Genomic DNA, 19,523 nt, shown 5'->3' on the forward strand with positions numbered 1-19,523 from the left:
ATGGTTTTGGAATGTATTTTCACTCATGGGGATGGACTGAGAACATCATTCCATTTAAGGAAGTCGTCAACAGATGCTAGAGTAGTGTCATAATATGAAACAGTTTTGGACGTTATACAGTATCGCCTGAACACTTAATCCCCTTTATTACAGCAGCAAGAGGGGCAAATTTGGGCAGGTGAGGAGTGAGATTGGGAGCATATTCAGCATTAGAGGGCCAACCGATGGAATAAGAAAGCATGTATTTGCATCTCTAGATACATGCTATTTTGGAATATTTTTCTGATCTAGCGTAATCTCACTTTCACCCGCCATCAAAGCTGATTATTGCTCCCCTATATTTAGGGGAACAAAGTGTGCCAACGCGACAATACTGTGACTACAAGGTACAGCTGCAAGGGCATATTTGTTGTAATATTTGTATCGAGCCAGACATCCTTTTAGCTATTGCACGAACAATTAATGTGTGTGTGGGGGCGGGAATTTATACAGTTTTTGTCCATGGTTTGTTAAATCGATTAATAATGCTCTGATTAATAATCCAAAAATGTACATAACTACATATTTACTCAGTCCCACAAAGAGAAACAAGATTAAATCGCCTGTTAATCCGTTTTCTCAGAGGTGTTGATATGGGGATGAATTTTAGTGGGGACACTGGGACAACTATCCATCTTTTCTTCAAATAGTCCCATGGGATCTTTCGTGTCCACCTGAACTGGCAGATGGGGCTCAGTTAAACATCTCATCTGAAAGACAGCACTTCTGATGCTTCATTGCCTCAGAACTGGACTGATGAGCACACAATCTAGGCTGACAAGTCCCTGGAGTAAAGGTAAACCTACAACCTTTTGACTTAGAGGTGAGCTAAACTGACATTACCCATGGAACTGTGCCCCTGCTTAGTTCAGTCCATTCAGGAGTGCTCAGCACCAGAGAAAAAAAAAGCCAAAAATCGATACACTTCATTTTTTGTGGAGGGAATGTTACTTCGTATTTGTAATTTTATTTTGTTCAGTTAATAATTCAATATTTAATGTTATGCAATAAATATTCAACAGAAAATAGTCAACACTCTTAAAACCACAACATTTAAGAAAGGTTTTTACTATAAAAAGGCCACAGAATAGAGAAAGCCAGTTAACATCTATCTATCTACATTATGTATTCAAAATTTTACAAGTATGCACTCACTGTGCTTACAGGAAACTTGCATCATTCTATATCCATCACACCTGTAAATTAGGTGGCATTTCATAAACCTGGCTGGATCCCATCCCAGTCTCCAATGCAGCCAGCTCCCATGTTCTGGTCTTCCCTTGCTTGGTCTCATGTTTCCCGCCTGCCTTCATCACTTCTGCAACTCATTAGCCCCCTTCCCCCATTTGTCTTCAGCACCACCTTAGGCCTCAGCTGCAAATCCATTCCCCACCTTTCTGCTGTCTCGGTTGCCATTACTTTCCCACCCAATTCCTGTATCCATGGCTGCCACTCCTGATCGTACCTGCTCCTTGGGCTTCAGCACTGCTTTGCAGCCACTTTCCTCAGACTAGTGCCATGGACTTTGCACCACAGCCACCGCGTCCCAGTTCCCTTGCTCCCTCTGCCACTGTATTTCATGCCCCCACCTGTGGATCTTGGTCGATCTGCTTCCCATGCACCCTTCCCAGGGCCAGTTGCCTCCTCCTCACCAGTCTGCCATTAGATAGGAAACCTGTAGTTTGTTTTTTATAGCATGCATTGCACTTATAATGTATTTGCTGACTGTACTGGGTGGGGTAATGATGGCTGGAGGCTTTGGGGTAAGAGTAGTTCTAGGGGATGGGGAAGGTTGAGGGAAGCAAGGAAGGGGATCGGAAGGGAGTAGGAAAAAAGGCAGAAGTGGGTAGGGAGATGAAGGGATGGAGTGAAATTGTGGAAGGGGATATGGATGAGAAGGGGGATGGGAGGTCACATAGTGCGAGTAGGTATGAAGGGAGGGGACAGGCCGGAGAGGGAAGGAGATGGGTGGGGCTGGAGGAGCAGATGTTGGGTGGTAGGGGGAGGGGGAAGTAGTGCAACCCCTTCCGTTACTTTTCACTGATGATCTGCGGCCCTGCGACCCACCACCTATCACCCCAAAGACATTTTGTCACCCTTGCTGGTTCTTTCCCATCACCCACGATCCAAAGTTTGGCTGTAGTCCTGGTCAGATCTCTCCACCGGGCATCAAATTACTTGTTAACCGACCAGCATCCGCACTTCTCACTAACCAAAGAAGAAGAACAGAGAGAGAAGACAAAAGAACAAAAGAGAAAAAAAAGAGACAGAGAACCAGAAAGGAGGGGGAGGGGGTGGTGGAAAAGAGGGGAAGATACACCAGCAACACAAAGACAGTGATTTATCATTAGCAATGCCACAGGAAATCCACTAGTATTTAATACTAGTTCATTATCTATACAATATTTTAAAATCTAACAGTTAAAAAGAGTTACTTATATTTTCCAACTTACTCGTAAAACAACAGCTCTGATGAAATCAGGTGATGCATTGCACAAACTCCCTGCTAGAACTCCACCTGCACTGTTTGCTGTGAGAGCTGTCTGCTTCGGGTTTGAATATCCCATTGTGTGCAAGTGGCACAGACAAGCCTGCAAATCGTCTATGCCTACGTGCTTCTTGTCTAACCGACCCGCTTTGTGCCAGTTTAAACCCAACTCTCCGCCACCTCTGGTATGGAGAATAAATCAAAACAAATGTTAGAATTAAATCAATACAAAACACAGGAATGTGACCTTTACTTAATTAAAGCAAAATCTTTAAAACATTGTTAGAATTTAAAATAGGATTGTCTGTTCTCCATACTGAATACTTGAAACCATAAACAAGTTTATTACAAGAGCAAAGGATAACTCTTCTCCTGGTTTGTTTTTAATTTATTTTCCCCCCCTTTCCATTTTCTAAAACTGAACATTTAGAATCATGTATTTTCCATCATCATCAGCAGCAAATATGTGCATTTATATAGCACCTATAACATAGAAAAACATCTTAAGGCGCTTCACAGAGGCATGAGGAAAAACAGATGCCAAGCCAATGATGACCAAAAGATTGGTTTAAGGAGCATCTTAAAAAGGAGAGGGAGGTGGGAGAGGTTTAGGGAGGGAATTCCAGTGAGTGAGAACTAGAACACCTACTAATGGTAGCGTAAGACACAAGAGACCGGATACAGAGAAAGGGAGAATTCGGTGGGGGGAAACTGTGGGGTTGCAGGGCTGAAGATGGTTAAGGCAGTAGGGAGGGGTGAGGTGATGATTTAAGCACATAGATGAGAATTCTAAATTTGAGGTGGTGGGAGAATCAGGAACAAATGTAGATCAATGAGGGTTGGAGCAATGGCAGTGTGACTTGGTGTGGAAGAGGAAACAAGCAGCAGAGTTTTGAATAAGTTGAAGTTTATGGAGGGAGGAGAAAGGGTGGCCAGCCAGGAGAGCACTTGAATAGTTGAGTCTGGAGGTGAGTGTTCAGCAGCAGATGGGTCGAGGCAGGCTTACGTTTTGGAGTTAGAAGTAGGTGGCCTTAATGACGATATTGGGCCAGAAGCTCAGCTGGGGATCAAAAACAAGGATGTTGCTAAGGCTGACTCAGGCCGAGGAAGGGTATGGAGTTGGTGGTGAGGCTATGGTGTCCGTGCTAAGAGCTGAAGACAGTGACTTGGGTCTTTAGTGTGTCAAACTTGGCTCAGTGGTAGCACTGAGTTTGAAAGTCATGCGTTCAAGCCTCGTCAGAGACTTGAGCACATAATGTAGGTTGACACTTCACAGCATTATCGGAGGTGCCGTCTTTCGGTGACATGTCGTCTTTCGGTGAGATGTCTGCCCGCTCAGGTGGAGCTAAAAGACCCCATGGCACTATTCAAAGAAAAACAGGGGCGTTTTCCCGGAGTTCTGGCCCACATTTATCCGTCAACCAACATAACTAAAACAGATTATCTGGTCATTCATCTCACTGTTGTTTGTGGGACCTTGTGGCACCTTGTGTGCCGTGTTTCCTTACATTACAACACTGACTACACGTCATTGGCTGTGAAACACTTTGGGATGCTGAGATTGTGAAAGGCGCTATATAAATGCACATATCTTCTTTCTTTCAAATGTTTAGCTGGAGAAAGTTGCGGCTCATCCAAGACTGGATGACCGATGAGCAGTCTGATAGTGAAGGGGGTTGAGAGGTGATGGAGAGGTAGAGCTGGATGTCATCAGCATACATGTGGAAGCTGACCCCATACTTGTGGATGATGGTGCCAAGGAGCAGCATGTAGAGAAGGAAGAGGAGGGGACCACATATAGATCCTTGAGGGATTCTACAGGTGGCGATGCAGAGGCAACAGAAGCCATTGCTAGAGATGCTACTGTTATTACTGGATAGGAAAGAATGGAACCAGGCATGGACTTGACGACAGAGGAGAAATGCTGGAAGAAGATGGTGTCATCAACTATGTCGAAGGTTATAGAGAGGTCGAGGAGGGAAATGCAATATGCACCATGGTCAGGAAATGTCTGGTGGTCTAAACAAGCATAGATCTCCCCCACCCCCTTGCTTGACTCCGATTGGTGCCATATCACTGGTGGCAAGTCAAGCTGGAAGTAAGTTTTCATTTGGTTTATGCACTGTCTAGGCTATGAAGGTCACAGGCTGGTTCCTATTCTGCACTGAGCTAGCTGATTGCATTTGCGGTCGTGCTGGAGGCATTATAATTGGCTTCAGCGTCCTTGGGCCTGTTTCTGATTTGTGATCCAGTGACCCCTGCTGGAAGCTGGATGGATGTCAGGTGAATCAGACAGAAGCACGTTTCCTGTTGTGGTTACTTGAATTGAGTGAGGAGAATTTTGGGGCGATTTTAACCCCACCTGCCCACCGAAAACCGGGTGGGCAGGATTTTAAAATCGCCCAGGAGACTTACCCCTTGGACATCCCGCTCCCTTTCCACATACTTCACTTTCAATCTGCTCTTCTGAGCAGGTGGGAAGGACATCTGCCGGAAACTGGCAGGGTTGTTCTTTAAAAGTCATCAGAGCCTGACTACTATTTTAACCAGTGGTCATTGTGGCTTTCCTGCCAGGTGAAGCTAGCAGGAACAGCCAGGACCAGAAGAGGCTAAAACGGGTAAGTTTTTAAACTTTTTTTTAAAATTCTCCGTTAGTCCAGGAGAAGCAGGAGTGCTCCTCTCGGCCTCACAAGGAAAGATTTAGGCCTCCCTTGCACCAGGTTCCTCCCCAGATTGTGAGGCCCTCTCAAAACCCCCTCCCTATGAGTTACCAGAGAGCTGGGGACCCTTCCTGTGGTTCCCAGTGGTAGTCTCCTGCTGCCAGATATTCCGCTCCCGCCGGCCAGCCAGCTTCCGCTTCCCATCAGGTTCGGGCGTGCAACTTACTGGGGGCATGCAGATGAGTCCGGCCTCATGCTGCCGAGGTCAGGGAAGGTTTAGGCCAATTGCCTCGAGTTAAAATCGGGGCTTTGGTAGATCGTGTACCTGTTCTTGAAAAATGAAAATTAATCCCATTTAGACTGTTTAATCCCACACCTGCTACCATTAATCATTAGGTACAATCACTTATTTTTGATTTAAAATGTGACCTACTTTGATGAATGTCACTTTTAAAAATAAACACAGCTTCATATGTTTATAAGGAGATGTATGTTACTCTCACTGATCGTAATTGTCGCTCTAAACATTACTCCAATATTCAGCTCTGTATAACTAGAAATGTCTATAACAGCACACAGAATTAACAGCATAGAAACAGGCCATTCGGCCCAACTGGTCCATGCATGTGTTTATGCTCCACGCAAAATTCCTCCCATCCATCTTCATCTAACCCTATCAGCAAAACCTTCTATATCACTTTCTGTCTTTGGCATGGGGGGAAAAAAAAAGAGAAAACAGCAAAAAGGAAAGATAAGCAGGTATGAAAAGATGAGAAAAGGGAAAAAAAAAGGCTGAACTCAATTCTCTGCTTATTAAAAGCAGTACTCTTGTCTTTGCAAAAATATCCCTCAGATTTAGTCCCTCTGACTGAGGAGACACTACCCCACCAGTTTTGGAAGTAATCTCCACAAATAAAATCAGTCCACATATGTGACATTAAACAAAAACAATTTACCTCCCTGAAACCTCACCATAAATTATAAAATTAGACAACACCTTAAAACAGGAGCATAACTTGACACTGTGACAGGCAACACCGTAACTTGATGAAATGCCAATGAAGTATGGAGACAGTACCTAACATGACAATATGCTAAAATCCAGCCATCTTCCAATAACACCATTTGCTCTGGTTTAAAGCCAACATTCAAATCCATGCCATAAGCTCCATAGACATGGACCAATAAAGGTTTATTGATCATTCGATTCAATGTCGTTTTATGAAAAACCGTGACGGGTACCAAAGTACCATCCTGAAAATAAAAATAATGTAAATAATTGCTGCAATAGTTGCATTCTCAAAAGATTTTACACATCTCTTTCCCACATTACATTCTCAGTAAAATGTGTACAATAAAGTGATGAATATATAACGATAATCTACTTCCACAATTAAAATTGCAGTATCAGACATACCCTCTGGTGACATCATCTTTTCTTTTACACCACCCCCACCACCATGTTCAGCAATGTAAGTCTGTTAACATTTATTAGATTCCTTTCAATTCAATTACTCATACAGCTCACTACCAATGTTGATCTCTCACTGAGAACCCATTTCTGTCAGCAATAAAGTGTACCCTCTCACCCACCTACCTTATCCTTCTTACTCATTTAGCCTTTAATTGTTATGCATTAGTTTTATTTCTGATGAACAGGAAACATGAGTCAATGGGTGCTACTCATCTTTACTAACCCAGAGAAATACAGGAAATTGTTACAATTTGAGCTTTTTCCCTCCTTAACACTTGTGATCATGGTGAAAGGCAGTTTCTGTAAGCAGACTGAGTCTCCTTATATGTGCTGTGAATGGGATAAATTGCCCAGGATTAACAATTAAGTCCTAATTATAATATAGTACTCCAGAGATAATATGGGGCATCCATCAAATTAACCTATCTCTCCTGAAAGGCAGAAAATAGCAGACCAACGCATATCAGCTAAAATTACTTGGTCAGATTTATTAACAAGTTAGTTAATACACAGAAGCCACATGATACAGCATGATGCTGAACCAAAACAATACTTAAAAACAGTAAGGTTGGCTTCAGATCATAAGCCACTGATGTCACAGCAGTCAACCTATCCATGATTAAAGATTCAATGGTACAAACTACGTCACAGAATACTGATAAACAACTCTTCCCACATAGTTTGGTTTCTGAGGCCCCAGGTAAGATTTTAACCCTCTCCGCCCGGCGGAAACCGATGGTTGGGTAGTTAAAATCTCCCAGGTTATTTACCCGCCCTGGAGCCACTGGGATTTGACGAGTCACCATCAAAAGCCGGTGGGGTCCAAGGCTTCTTTGACAGCACCTCCACCACCTAGAAGGACAAGGGCAGCAGGCACATGGAACACCACCACCTGCACGTTCTCCTCCAAGTCACACACCATCCCGACTTGGAAATATATCGCTGGGTCAAAATCCTGGAACTCCCTACCTAACAGCACTGTGGGAGAACCTTCACCACACGGACTGCAGCGGTTCAAGGCGGCGGCTCACCACCACCTTCTCAAGGGCAATTAGGGATGGGCAACAACTGCTGGCCTTGCCAGCGACGTCCATATCCCATGACCGAATTAAAAAAAAGATAATAATGCCATGTGTTCCAGGATGATATACACAAACTTAGTGAGCCTTTTTGTAATTCAACATGAGCTAGGAAAGGGTACTTCACAACAATATCTATAGCATGTACAAATAGTTCAGTAAAAAACAGGTAGCATCACTTTCAGCTTGGTGTACTTTACATAAATCATTTCACAGGCAGGAAAGGTCTGAACTATGTTGATTAAATTCCCTCTGTTCCACTTACTTTACTCTTCATGTTTTATATCTTCTCAGCCTAACAGCACATCACAAACCAATTGAAGAAAACTGCCCTGACCACAACCATGTGACAAATACATTTAACAAATCATTTCTCAGACTGCCTACTCTAAGTTTCCCTCTTGAAGCTGAATTATGGCAAATCTGAAGCCAATAGCATCAATCTGGGGTTCATGTCTGGGAACTGGATGGAGACGAGGCCAACTATTCTTTTTAAAAAAGAAAGCTATTTATTTCCATGAATATAATTCACAAGTTGGATGCAAGTTATATCACTTGAGTTTACTGAATACATCATCTACATGCAATATATTAGTTGCATATTTATGCATCTTTTAATTTCCGGCATGGGAGCACAACAGTATGCACAGCAAGACAGTTAATGCTACCAATTAAAACTGGAATAGGGCCTAATAAACATCTTCACTCCCTCTATTTGGGCCATTCTACTCGGTCCCAAAGTCCAAATGGCAGTCAACAACAAGAAGCATTTATACAGCACCTTGAACTAGAAAAATGTCCCATGGCTCCTCAAAGAGGTATAATCACAAAAATAAATGCTCTGCCAAAGGAGATATTAGGAGGTTTGGTTGAATAAATGGGTTTTAAGGAGGGTCTAAAAGAATAGAGGCAGGTGGGGAGGCAGAAGGGTTAAGGGAGAGAATTTCAGAGCATGGAGCTTAGATGGCTGAAGAAATGGTGGCCAATGGTGTGATGAAGAGAGGGGATTGCACAAAAGAGAGTGGAGAGTTTGGGGGTTGGGCAAGGGTAGAGAGTTTGGGGGGGAGGGGGGGGGGCAAGGCATTGGCTTCAGTCTTCCCCATTTTAGCTGAAGAAAATTGCAGCTCATCCAAGACTGGATGTCAGACAAGCAGTCTGACAGCACAGAGGCAGTGGAGGGGTTGAGAAAGGTGGTGGAGAGGTAGAGCTGGGTGCCATGTGTGTACAAATGGAAGCTGACTCAATGACTGCAGATGATGTCACCAAGGGCAGCATGGTAAGGAAGAGAAGGGGGGCAAGGATAGATCCTTTGGAGGGGGTGGGAAAGATAAAGAGTCTGGAGGTAATGATGTATGGTATGGGAGGAGGGAAGAGAAGCCACTGCTGTAGATGCTCTGGATACGAATGGATAGGTAAGAATGAAACCAAGTGAGGGAAGTCCCACCGAGCTGGACAATGGAAGAGAGGCGTTGGAGATGGGTGGTGTGGTCGACCACGGCAAAGGCTGTGGAGTGGTCGAGGAAGGACAATGCATTATGGTCAGTCGTGGAGAATGTCGTTTGTGACTCTGGTTAGTGCTGGAAAAGGTTAGAGATAGGTTGATAATTTACAAGGACAGAGGGGTTGAGGAGTTTGGGGGGGGGGGGTGCGGTGATGGCAGCAGTTTTGAAATGCAGAGGAAAAGTTCATGAGAGGGAACCATTTACAACATCATACCTATACAATTATAACCATTTTCCTGGGATCACTTATCTTCATATATGCATTCTTGGGATGTGGGCGCCGCTGGCAAGGCTGGCATTTGTTGTCCATCCCTAGTTGCCCTGCCAACTGATGGCCTGCAAGGCCACTTCAGAGGACAATTGAGAGTCAAGCACGATGGTGTGGGACTGGAGTCACATATAGGCCAGATTGGGCAAGAACAGCAGGTTTACTTCCTAAAAGACATTAGTGAACCAATTGGATTTTTACGACAATCCGAGAGCTTCATGGTCACTTTTTAAAAAAAATACCAGCTTTTTATTTCCAGATTTAAAAAAAAACTGAATTCAAATTCTCAAACTGCCAATTTGAGTGGGATTTGAACTGATGTTTTCTGGATTATTAGTCCTGGCTCTGGATTACTAGTCCAGTAACATAACTACTATACTACATCTTACCATGCTTGGTGCCTTTAAACGATTCACTTTATAGTCCCTTGTAATATCTGACCTAGTTTCATTTTCTTGAATATAGAGCTCATCATCTTCTAATGAATACAGAAGACCCATTGGTGGCTGCACTGGAGAGGAGAGGTGAAAGGAAAATTTGTTTGCCTTGCACTTTAGGTTGTCCTCTGGCTCAATAGCACAAGCCCAAGATGGGAGCTGAAGGGAAAAAAAAGGCATCATTGTTTAAATATAACTCTCCCTCCCCAAAATGTCATAACATTATGCTAAGCAACAAATAACAAAAAACTTGGAAACCACATACAAATGATACAGGAGTTCTTATCAGTAAGTTCTGATGTCTATGTTAATGTAACTATTAAAAAGTGTTAACCAGCATCAGACCAAATCATGCAACCCACCTCACTTAGAGAATTATTCTGTCATTCACTAGGAGGTTATGGTATAGATTCTGAGGGTTCCTTCGCAGATATTGCGAGATTGTAACATGTTTTACAGCATTAGTGGGGAGACAGCAGATAACTTGTGGCAACCAAGTGATAAATATTAGTTCAGAAATCAAAAAGGTTTAGGGGTATATTTTCCTCTTTATAATGTTCAAGAAAAATCAATTTACAAAACCATTACTGGTTTAGTAAAATATTTTTTCTTTAGCTTTTGTGTACAGAGGAATATATACCCCATAGGTGTCAAAGAAATTGAAGCCTTTGATGAAAACATCAGTTATAATGCTAAACCACTCAAAGACATAGAAGTTACAACACGGAAACAGGCCTTTTGGCTCAAGTCCATGTTGGCATTTACCTTCCACTTGAGCAAATATTCTTAATTATCTTTACCCACCCTGTTCCCGTATCCCTTTAGCTCCTTGTCCTTCATTCGACCTATTCTTGAATATTGACAGTTTCTGCCTGAACCACTAACCTTGGAAGTGAATTCCACAGCCTCACAAATCGCTGTGTAAAGAAGTTCATTAGATTGATTTCAGGGATGAGAGGGTTGTCGTGTGAGGAAAGATCGAGTAGAATGGGCCTATACTCTCTGGAGTTTAGAGAAATGAGAGGTAATCTCATTGAAACATAAGATTCTTAGAGGGCTTGACAGGGTAGATGCTGTTTCTCCTGGCTGGCAAGTCTGGAACTAGGGGTCATAGTCTTAAGATAAGGGGGCGGCCATTTAGGACTGAGATGAGGAAAAATTTCCTCACTCAGCAGATTTTGAATCTTTGGAATTCTTTGCCCCAGAGGGCTGTGGATGCTCAGTCGTTGAGTATACTCAAGACTGAGATCGATGGATATTTGGACACTAAGAGAATCAAGGGATATAGGGATGGGGCGGGAAAGTGGAGTTGAGGTAGATGGTCAGCCAGGATCTTACTGAATGGTGGAGCAGACTCGAGGGGCCGTATGGCCTACACCTGCTCCTATTTCTTATGTTCTTATGTTACTTTTACTCTCTGTTCTAAATCTTTTACACTTAATCATATCTATGGCTCCTTGATCTGGACCCCTCAACTACTGAAAGCTGTCTGTTTTAATCTGCTCTGTTCCCCCTTTTCATAATTTTAAACATTTCTGTCATATTGCCCTGTAATCTGCGGTGTTCTAATGAAAAAGACCCAAATTTTAAGAGTCTTTCGTCATATTTGTGTTTCCTCATACCAGGCAGCATCCTAGTGAATCAGCGTTTTATCCTTTCAAGACTCAAAATTGTTCCTATATTGTGGAGCCCACTACTGCACATAGTACTCTGAGGTCTTAAGTTTTTAATATAGGCTCATTACTACCTCTTGGCTTTTATATTCCATACCTTGAGATAAAACCGAGAATTAGCTTTTTTTTAAAAAAACTGTCTATCAACCTGAGGTGCTGCCTTTAACCTGTGTGAACCCGTACCCCCAAATCCCTCTGCTCTTTCACAGCACCAAGACTACTTCCATTCAGAGTATAATTACATATGTTATTTTTTTAAAACCAAAATGGATCACTTCACACCTACTGACAATGACTTCCATCTGACACTTTTTCACCCACTCCCCCATCTTATCAGTATCCCTTTGCAGCATCCTTTGGTCTTATATTCGTAGTAAAGGCCTTGCATGGTGTTTTGTGCAAAGAGACCAAAGGAAAGGGCAGGGGAGAAAATAGGTAAAGAACAGGGGCTGAAAATGCTCTTAACAAAAAATAGGAAGAGGCCTGTTTTCCTCCGTAATTAACGGCTCACTAGTAAAATTGCTGGAATGTACAGCTTTGAAACATGCAATTTCTGGTCAGGTTGGTAACTATTGGTTGTTAGAAGAGGAATTTCACCCCCAGGAATTCCCCCTCAGGGAGGAGAGGAAGCTGTCAAAACCAGAATAATTGTTTTTTTTAAAAAAACCTGCTGACAACACAGCCATGTTTCAGGATTTGTCACAACTACATATTCACTCAGAACCTGACAGCCACATTACAGCACTTGCAGTTCACCAACGAGTACACATTGTTGAAGTAAAAATGTTGTGTGCAGCATTATCTAATGAGTCAAAAAGTATTAGCAATTCCCCACATACCTGGATGCACTTAACAGCTTTTGGTTCATTGAGAGAAAACACATGTAAATATAAGTGACCATAACTCTTCAGCATCATTACACAGTGATCCTTGAACAGCTCCATATCGATTAGCTTGGTTCTCTCTTTTACTGCATAAACAGTCTGCCAGTTCTTCATTCCAGGGGAAGAAATTGGTGCCTTCATCAGCTTAAAAAAAGAAAAAAAAATAGAAATCAATGCTTTGTAAGCGTTTTCCCAACATTTCAAGTTTTTCTATCTGTTACAGACAGGAACCACGTTTTGGAAATTCAGGTGCATGCTACAAATGATTTTTTGACCATTGGTCAGGAAATTGTGGGCAGTACATGCTCAAATTTTCGATATTTCCTCCCAGTCAGCGAGGCTCCCTGACAGGAACGCAAAGTCAGAAAATGACTAATTGTTTATAGCACTGCATATCAACATTTAAGAAGAAATTTGTTCTCTTTAGAGATTTATTTTCATTTGTCATTTTTTCCCCTGAAGGGAGTTTACTTTTCTCCCTATTCTCCTTCCATCTTTCCACATGCAAATGACCTTCAGCTGAACTCATTTACCCCAAATGAGCAGGCAGGTGATTCATACCAAGGCTTTTTCCAGCATCAGTGCTGTTCTGGAGTACACTGCAGGGTACTACATGAGTGTGGCCCAGGGTGACTCTCCCTCTTTGCAGGGAAGGCTAAGGGAAGAAAACAGGGGGGGTGGAGGACATCTCTGAGAAACTTGGGGTGGTGCTTAGGGGGCAGTAGACAATAAGGATTTTAAAGGAGAGGCAAGAGGTATGGAACAATGCGAGGTCCTCGAAGGATCAGATCTGGAGCTAAGCACAATTGGGGATCAAACCCCAAATCTTCCCACTCCACCATCATGCTGTGCAGAACTTACTTGGTTTTAAATGAGTATGAGCAGCACGCAACTCACTGCAGTGGAAGGCTTATCTGGAGAACACAAATTGACCATGCTCTCCTTTTAGGAGTTAAAACCAAGCTGGCTACTCTAGTTATCCAATCATAATGGTTTGCCCCAGTCATCATTGCTTGAACAGCACCCAATAGGCCAACTTGTGCAAAGCTTGGACACACAAGACAAATTTAACTGAACTCATTAATGATTGCTCGTGAAGAATCATAATCCAAAATTAATTATTCAAGTTCACATGAGGCGAAAAGCATTTCATTATTTCCACCATCTCTAAAAACAAATTGGGTGCAATTCCTGAGTGCCTCTCTGTAGCTGCAAGAGAATAAAGTCAAGGGCACTTGATCTATGATATCAGACATTTCCACTCTCCTCCAATACATTTGCACTATGTCTGCACTTGAGAGATTCTATATGACTGAATTAAGTTAAATGTGAAATGAATAAACCAACATATGAAATGTAACAACTTCCCAAAACATACTTTGGTAAAGTCACGGTGATGTACAATGAAAACTGCCGTATGAATAGTTATTAAGTTCACAGCAGAAAGGCAAATTCTGTCCAGCAACTGTTAGTGTACACTCTATTGAGAAGTCTGACCTGTGATGAACAGCAGTCATGCAATTCCCCAAAGTCTGTCTACAGGCTATTTTCAGGTATTGATCAGCGCAATTCACATTCAGTGAGATGAGTTTAAACGGCTGCTCGACTCTGTCACTGATACATTACCATACAAGCATTTAGATAAAAATTAACACTCCGAAAACATCACTGTGAAGCAAGTCAATGTAAAGTCTTGGGTTCCATTTAAGTGGTGCACATTGATGCTCCAATTGTGTAAATCTGGATATCCACTTTTTGATTGATACATATAAGCATTTGATAGGCCTAAATCTACACTTTCATTTGCTTATTGATAAATAACCATTCTACATGTCCTCAGTGGTGAGGAATCAGGGAGGACTGTTCCCACCACTGCCACCTCAATATTGTAACAATTGAGCTGTGGACCTCATACAGGCTTTCTTTTAGGTTGGAGTTATAGCCCACTTGATGCGAGCTTACATTTCCAGGCTTTAGTGCATTTGGTTGTCTACCCAGCAGGTTACATTTGGACAATTACCATGATGAACCTACCAACATAGCATAAGCACAGGAGTTTTATATCATGTAATGCAGTATATTATTTTGCTGCATCCAGATAAGGCAACAAAGTCTAAAATATTGTTAAGTAAACTCAAGCACAGGTCGCTTAGAGTTTAACTGCTCTTTGGTCAATTAACTTTGCAATCTGACATGCCTTTTTTAAAAAAAAATTAACACATCTTCTGTACTACTACTCATGGTGAGTTGAAGTACACACTTTTTTAATGTTTTGTAACATGTATGATCAGGGGCACTACTTTACGGTAATCGAATAAGTAATAATCAGTTTTTATTACAAAGTAATAAAAAGGAGTATTAGCAGTATTTTCAGGTTCAAATTAAGTGATTTTTGTGGAAATTGTAAATGATTTTATTACATGTTTGATTTTGTTTCTTAACTTTTTAAAGCCAAGGACAGGCCACAACATGGTGGGAAGATGCTCACAGTTCTAGTTAGGCAGCAGGTGTGTGGCAGCTATGGGAGGTAGGGGAACAGGTTACCATCGACTGATGTGGGTGAGGTTCTGGGTTTGATAGTATTGGAGTTTGTGTTGGGTTTGGTAGAACCTGGTTAGGTGTGGGTGCTGCAGCCTGAGATTTTTTGAGGATTGATGAGGGGTGGCGGGAGTGTTCCGGGAGAGTAGAAGTATGGCAGGGGTGGATTGCCGAGACTCAGATTCTGCTCCTTTAAACTCTCTTCTGCCCAACTCTTGACCAACTACTTTTCCTGGTCACTGAGCTAATGATATTGTAAATTGTTTTCTCTGCTCAGCCACCTGTCCCCATCAAAACTGCCATCATCTGCCACCTTAAAAAGCCCATCCTAGACTTTCCCCCATCATCTCCAACTACTACCCCACCTCCAAACTTCCTTTCCTCTCGAAGGTCCTTGAATACATCTTTGCATCCCAGTTCCATGCTCATCTCATCTACAACTTTTTGTTTGAATCCCTTCTGTCTGAAAGAAAAAAAGAACAAACTTACATTCATATAGTGCCCAAAACCTGTTAAAGCCAATGAAATACTTTTACAATGTAGTCACTGTTGTAATGTAGGGAGACGCAGCAGCCAACTTGCATGCAGCAAGGTTCCACAAACACCAACGAGATAAATATCCAATGAAGCTGTTTTAGTGATGTTGGTTGAGGGATAAATATTGGTGAGGACACTGGGAAAACTCCCCTGCTCTTCTTCAAATAGTGCCGTGGGATCTTTTATGTCCACCTTATCAGGCAGGCAAGGCCTTGTTTTAACATCTCATCCAAAAGGCAGCATGTCCAACAGTGCAGCACTCTCCCACTCCCCAATGAAATGTCAGCCTAGATTTTGCTCTTAGGTCCTAGGCTGGGGCTTAAACCCACAATCTTTTGACTCAGTGGTTAGAGTGCTACCACAGAGCTAAGCCGACTGTTTTGTAAGTTTGTTGTTTTATAAAATTAGCAACAAAAAAAAATTAAGGGATAAAACGCGTACAATCATTATTTTTTTTGGTGTGAACACAATCCAGTGAGCAAACATCACTGTCAGAATTAATTCAATGGTCACTGCACAAATTCATAACTACATTTTTGCTTTGTTATTTGTCTGATTCTAACAGCTTCTTCTGTAATTGTTTTCTTTTCCATTATTCTTCTTAACTCAAGTAATGCTTGCTTGGGAGGACAGATAGGTTGAGCCTACAACTAACTCTATCGATCATTAGTTACAGATGAGGAAGGCCATTCAGCCCACCTTAGCACAGCTATCCAGAAAGACCCTGTAGTCCCATCACCGCATCCAAGTGCTTCTTAATTCCATGGTTTCTGCCTCCATTATCTTACCTGGAAATCTATTTCATGTGTTCATTTCTCTGTGTGAAGAAGAAATTCCTTACATCATTTGCTGTTAACACTGCCTTGTGCTTAACTCAACAGGAGCCACACTTAATTAACTTCAAGGTGAACTCCTTTTTCTCCAAGATAGTTTTTCCTACTCCCTTACCCAGAGATAATCTTGTTGACCCCAGTGGAATATTCTCCAGGGATACCAGAAAACAAATGTTAGTTGAAATTGAAAATTGAGTTCATCAGGTCCTGAAGTGAGCAGGCCAGTGTACCAAAATGGTTGCTACTAAGTCACCCTTTAATGAACCCTTAATTACAAGTCGTGAGCTGGCCTGTAGTGATAGAGCTCAACAGTTCTTTGAAACTTACTCGATATTCTTTTGTTGCACCAAAATTGGTCAGAATATACAGCTGATTTTGCCAATGTTCCACATGGTAAATTACTTCGGGGACTCGTTCTTGCACAATCTTGGGGCTATCCAGAGGATCTATACGATCAATTAACCAGACCTCTGAGCTATTCTTACTGTTACTGTTGATAGTGACAAATCGCCCATCCTTGGTGCAGGTCAGCTCCACAAAAAACCTTGAAACATTGGCAGAAAGAGTAGAAAGAAGAACTCTTTAGACAACTATTTTGCTGGCAATTCAGCTGAAATCAGATTAGTATACAAGTTATTTTAGGAACGAAGGAACAGAATTCCACTATGTAATAGTTACTAGCCTATCCAAATACATAGTATTATGTAAATAGAAATCTGCAAATGGTGGAAATATGGAACAGACAGAAAATGCACAGTGGACTGAACAGCATCTAGTGAAGGACTTTAAACTAGTAAATGGGGCGGGGGGAGGGCTCAGGTGGAAAAGATTGTATAAATAATAATTCTAAAACAAATAAGAATAAAGTGATATTCAGAAATTATGCTTGAGGCACTACAGGTAAAAGGGAAAACTAAAAATTGTAAAGTAATTAAATTAGGAGAGAGAAATAAGAAATGAGAGAGAAAAACATTAGAGCAAAAGGACAGGTGTGTGGCCCAAATAAGCATTCTTTATACAAATGCATGGAGTATAAGGAACAAATTGAATGAATTGCAGGTGCAAATTCAACTTAGAGGGTATGACATGGTAGCCATTACTAAGACATGGCTGTAAGCCAGTCAGGGCTGATAACCTGGTATATTCAGTTCTAAGGTCTACAGGAAGGATAGGGAAACTGGTAGAGGGGGAGGAATAGCCTTAGTGATTAAGGATGAAATTACTTCAATGATAAGAGAGGATATAACGAGAGGTAAGCAGGCAGTGGAGACTTTATGAGTAGAATTAAGAAACAGAAAAGGATTTAAGACTGTAGTGGGAGTTGTGTATAGGTCCCTTGGTAGCAGCTGTGAAATGGCAAAATATATAAATAGAGATTAGACAAGTATATAGCAAAGGCAGAGTGATTTTAATGGGGGATTTTAACTTCCATATTGATTGGGATAAGCAGACGAGCTCATGTCAGAAAGGTAGCAAATTTCTTGAGTGTGTTCAGGACAGCTTTCTGCAACAATATGTCCTAGAACCAACAAGGGGACAAGCCACATTAGATTTAATAATGAGTAATGAGCCAGATTTAGTTAACAGCCCAATGGTGCTTGAACATTGACCAAATAGCGATTGTAATATGAGAGTTTGGCATTATGTTTGAAAGGGAGAAACCCATAACAGCTATTAAGATTCTAAATTTAGGTAAGGCCGACTTCAATGGGATGAGACAGAGACTGTCCACAGTAAACTGGGCAAATCTTTTAATGGGTAAAACGACAGAAGATCAGGAGGTGTGCAAAAAAGAATTTAACAAGATACACAAGCAGTTTATACCCCTAAGGGGGAAAGAGCTCCACTTGCCAAAAAGAAACAGCTATGGACAACAAAAAGGGTAAGGGACAACATAAAACTAAAAGAAAAAGCATACAAAAATGCAAAAAATAGCACAGACCCTGGCGATTGGGAAAGATGTAAAGAACAGCAAAGGGTGACAAAACAGATAGTATGAGCTACTAAAAGGGAGTATGAAAAGAAACTCGCGAGGGATATCAAAATCGATACAAAAAATGTTTACAATTATATTAGGAAAAAAAAGAGGGTGGGCAAGAGCAATGTGGGCCCCTTAAAAACTGATAATGGTGATACTGTAAACAAAAATAAGGAAATGGCAGACATGTTAAATAATTACTTTGTGTCGGTATTTATAGTAGAGGACACCCCAAGGAAATCAATTCTGAATCAGGGACGGGGACTCACCATAATTAACGTAAGCAAATTAACAGTAATGAAGAAAATAATGGCACTAAAGAGTGACAAATCCCCAGGACCAGATGGTTTCCATCCCAGGGTTTTAAAGGAAGTAGGTGAGAACATGGCAGAAGCCCTAACTATAATCTTCCAAAGTTCTCTCGATTCAGGAACTGTTCCTTTAGATTGGAAAATTGCACGTCACTCCGCTATTTAAGAAAAGTGAGAGGGGGAAACCAGGGAATTATAGACCAGATAGCCTAACATCTGTTGTCAGGAAGTTACTAGAGTCTATAATTAAGGCTAGAGTGATTGAACAGAGTGAAAATTTTCAGCTGATCAGAGAGAGCTAGCACGGATTTGTAAAGGGTAGGTCATGCCTGATTGAATTTTTTGAAGAGGTGACTAAAGTAGTGGACAGGGAATGTCTATGGATATTATTTATATGGGCTTCCAGAAGGCATTCGATAAAGTCCCTCGTAAGAGACTGTTAGCTAATGTTGAAGCTCATGGAATTGAGGGCAAATTATTTACCTGGTTAGAAAATTGGCTGAGCAGCAAGAGACAGAGAGTAGGGATAATAGGCAGGTACTCAAATTGGCAGAATGTGACTAGTGGTGTCCCATAGGGATCTGTGCTGGGGCCTCAACTGTTCGCTGCATTTATTAACGACTTAGAAGGACGGATAGAGAGCCACATGTCCAAGTTTGCCGATTTCACAAAGATAGGCAGTATTGTAAGCAGTGTAGATGGAAGCGTAAAATTACAGAGAGATATTAATAGATTAAGTGAATGGGCAAAACTGTGGCAAATGAAATTCAATGTAGGCAAGTGTGACGTCATCCACTTTGGACCTAAAAAGGATAGATCAGA

At 41.7% G+C, this 19,523-nt stretch overlaps 1 protein-coding gene across 3 annotated transcripts in view; it reads right to left on the reverse strand.

Annotated features, from left to right (window-relative positions):
- Positions 1 to 19,523, reverse strand: part of prepl (prolyl endopeptidase like) — a 47,949-nt gene that overhangs the window by 16,205 nt on the left and 12,221 nt on the right. For all 3 annotated transcript variants that reach the window (XM_067988780.1, XM_067988779.1, XM_067988778.1), the window contains exons 6-10: positions 16,740 to 16,956; positions 12,460 to 12,648; positions 9,900 to 10,106; positions 6,266 to 6,441; positions 2,493 to 2,709 (exon numbers count right to left, since the gene is read on the reverse strand). In XM_067988780.1, coding sequence (XP_067844881.1) covers positions 2,493 to 2,709; positions 6,266 to 6,441; positions 9,900 to 10,106; positions 12,460 to 12,648; positions 16,740 to 16,956 — 1,006 coding nt within the window. The remainder of the gene's footprint in view (positions 1 to 2,492; positions 2,710 to 6,265; positions 6,442 to 9,899; positions 10,107 to 12,459; positions 12,649 to 16,739; positions 16,957 to 19,523) is intronic.

The sequence above is a fragment of the Heptranchias perlo genome, chromosome 8 (genome assembly GCF_035084215.1).
Source record: "Heptranchias perlo isolate sHepPer1 chromosome 8, sHepPer1.hap1, whole genome shotgun sequence".
NCBI classification, from domain to species: Eukaryota; Metazoa; Chordata; class Chondrichthyes; order Hexanchiformes; family Hexanchidae; genus Heptranchias; species Heptranchias perlo.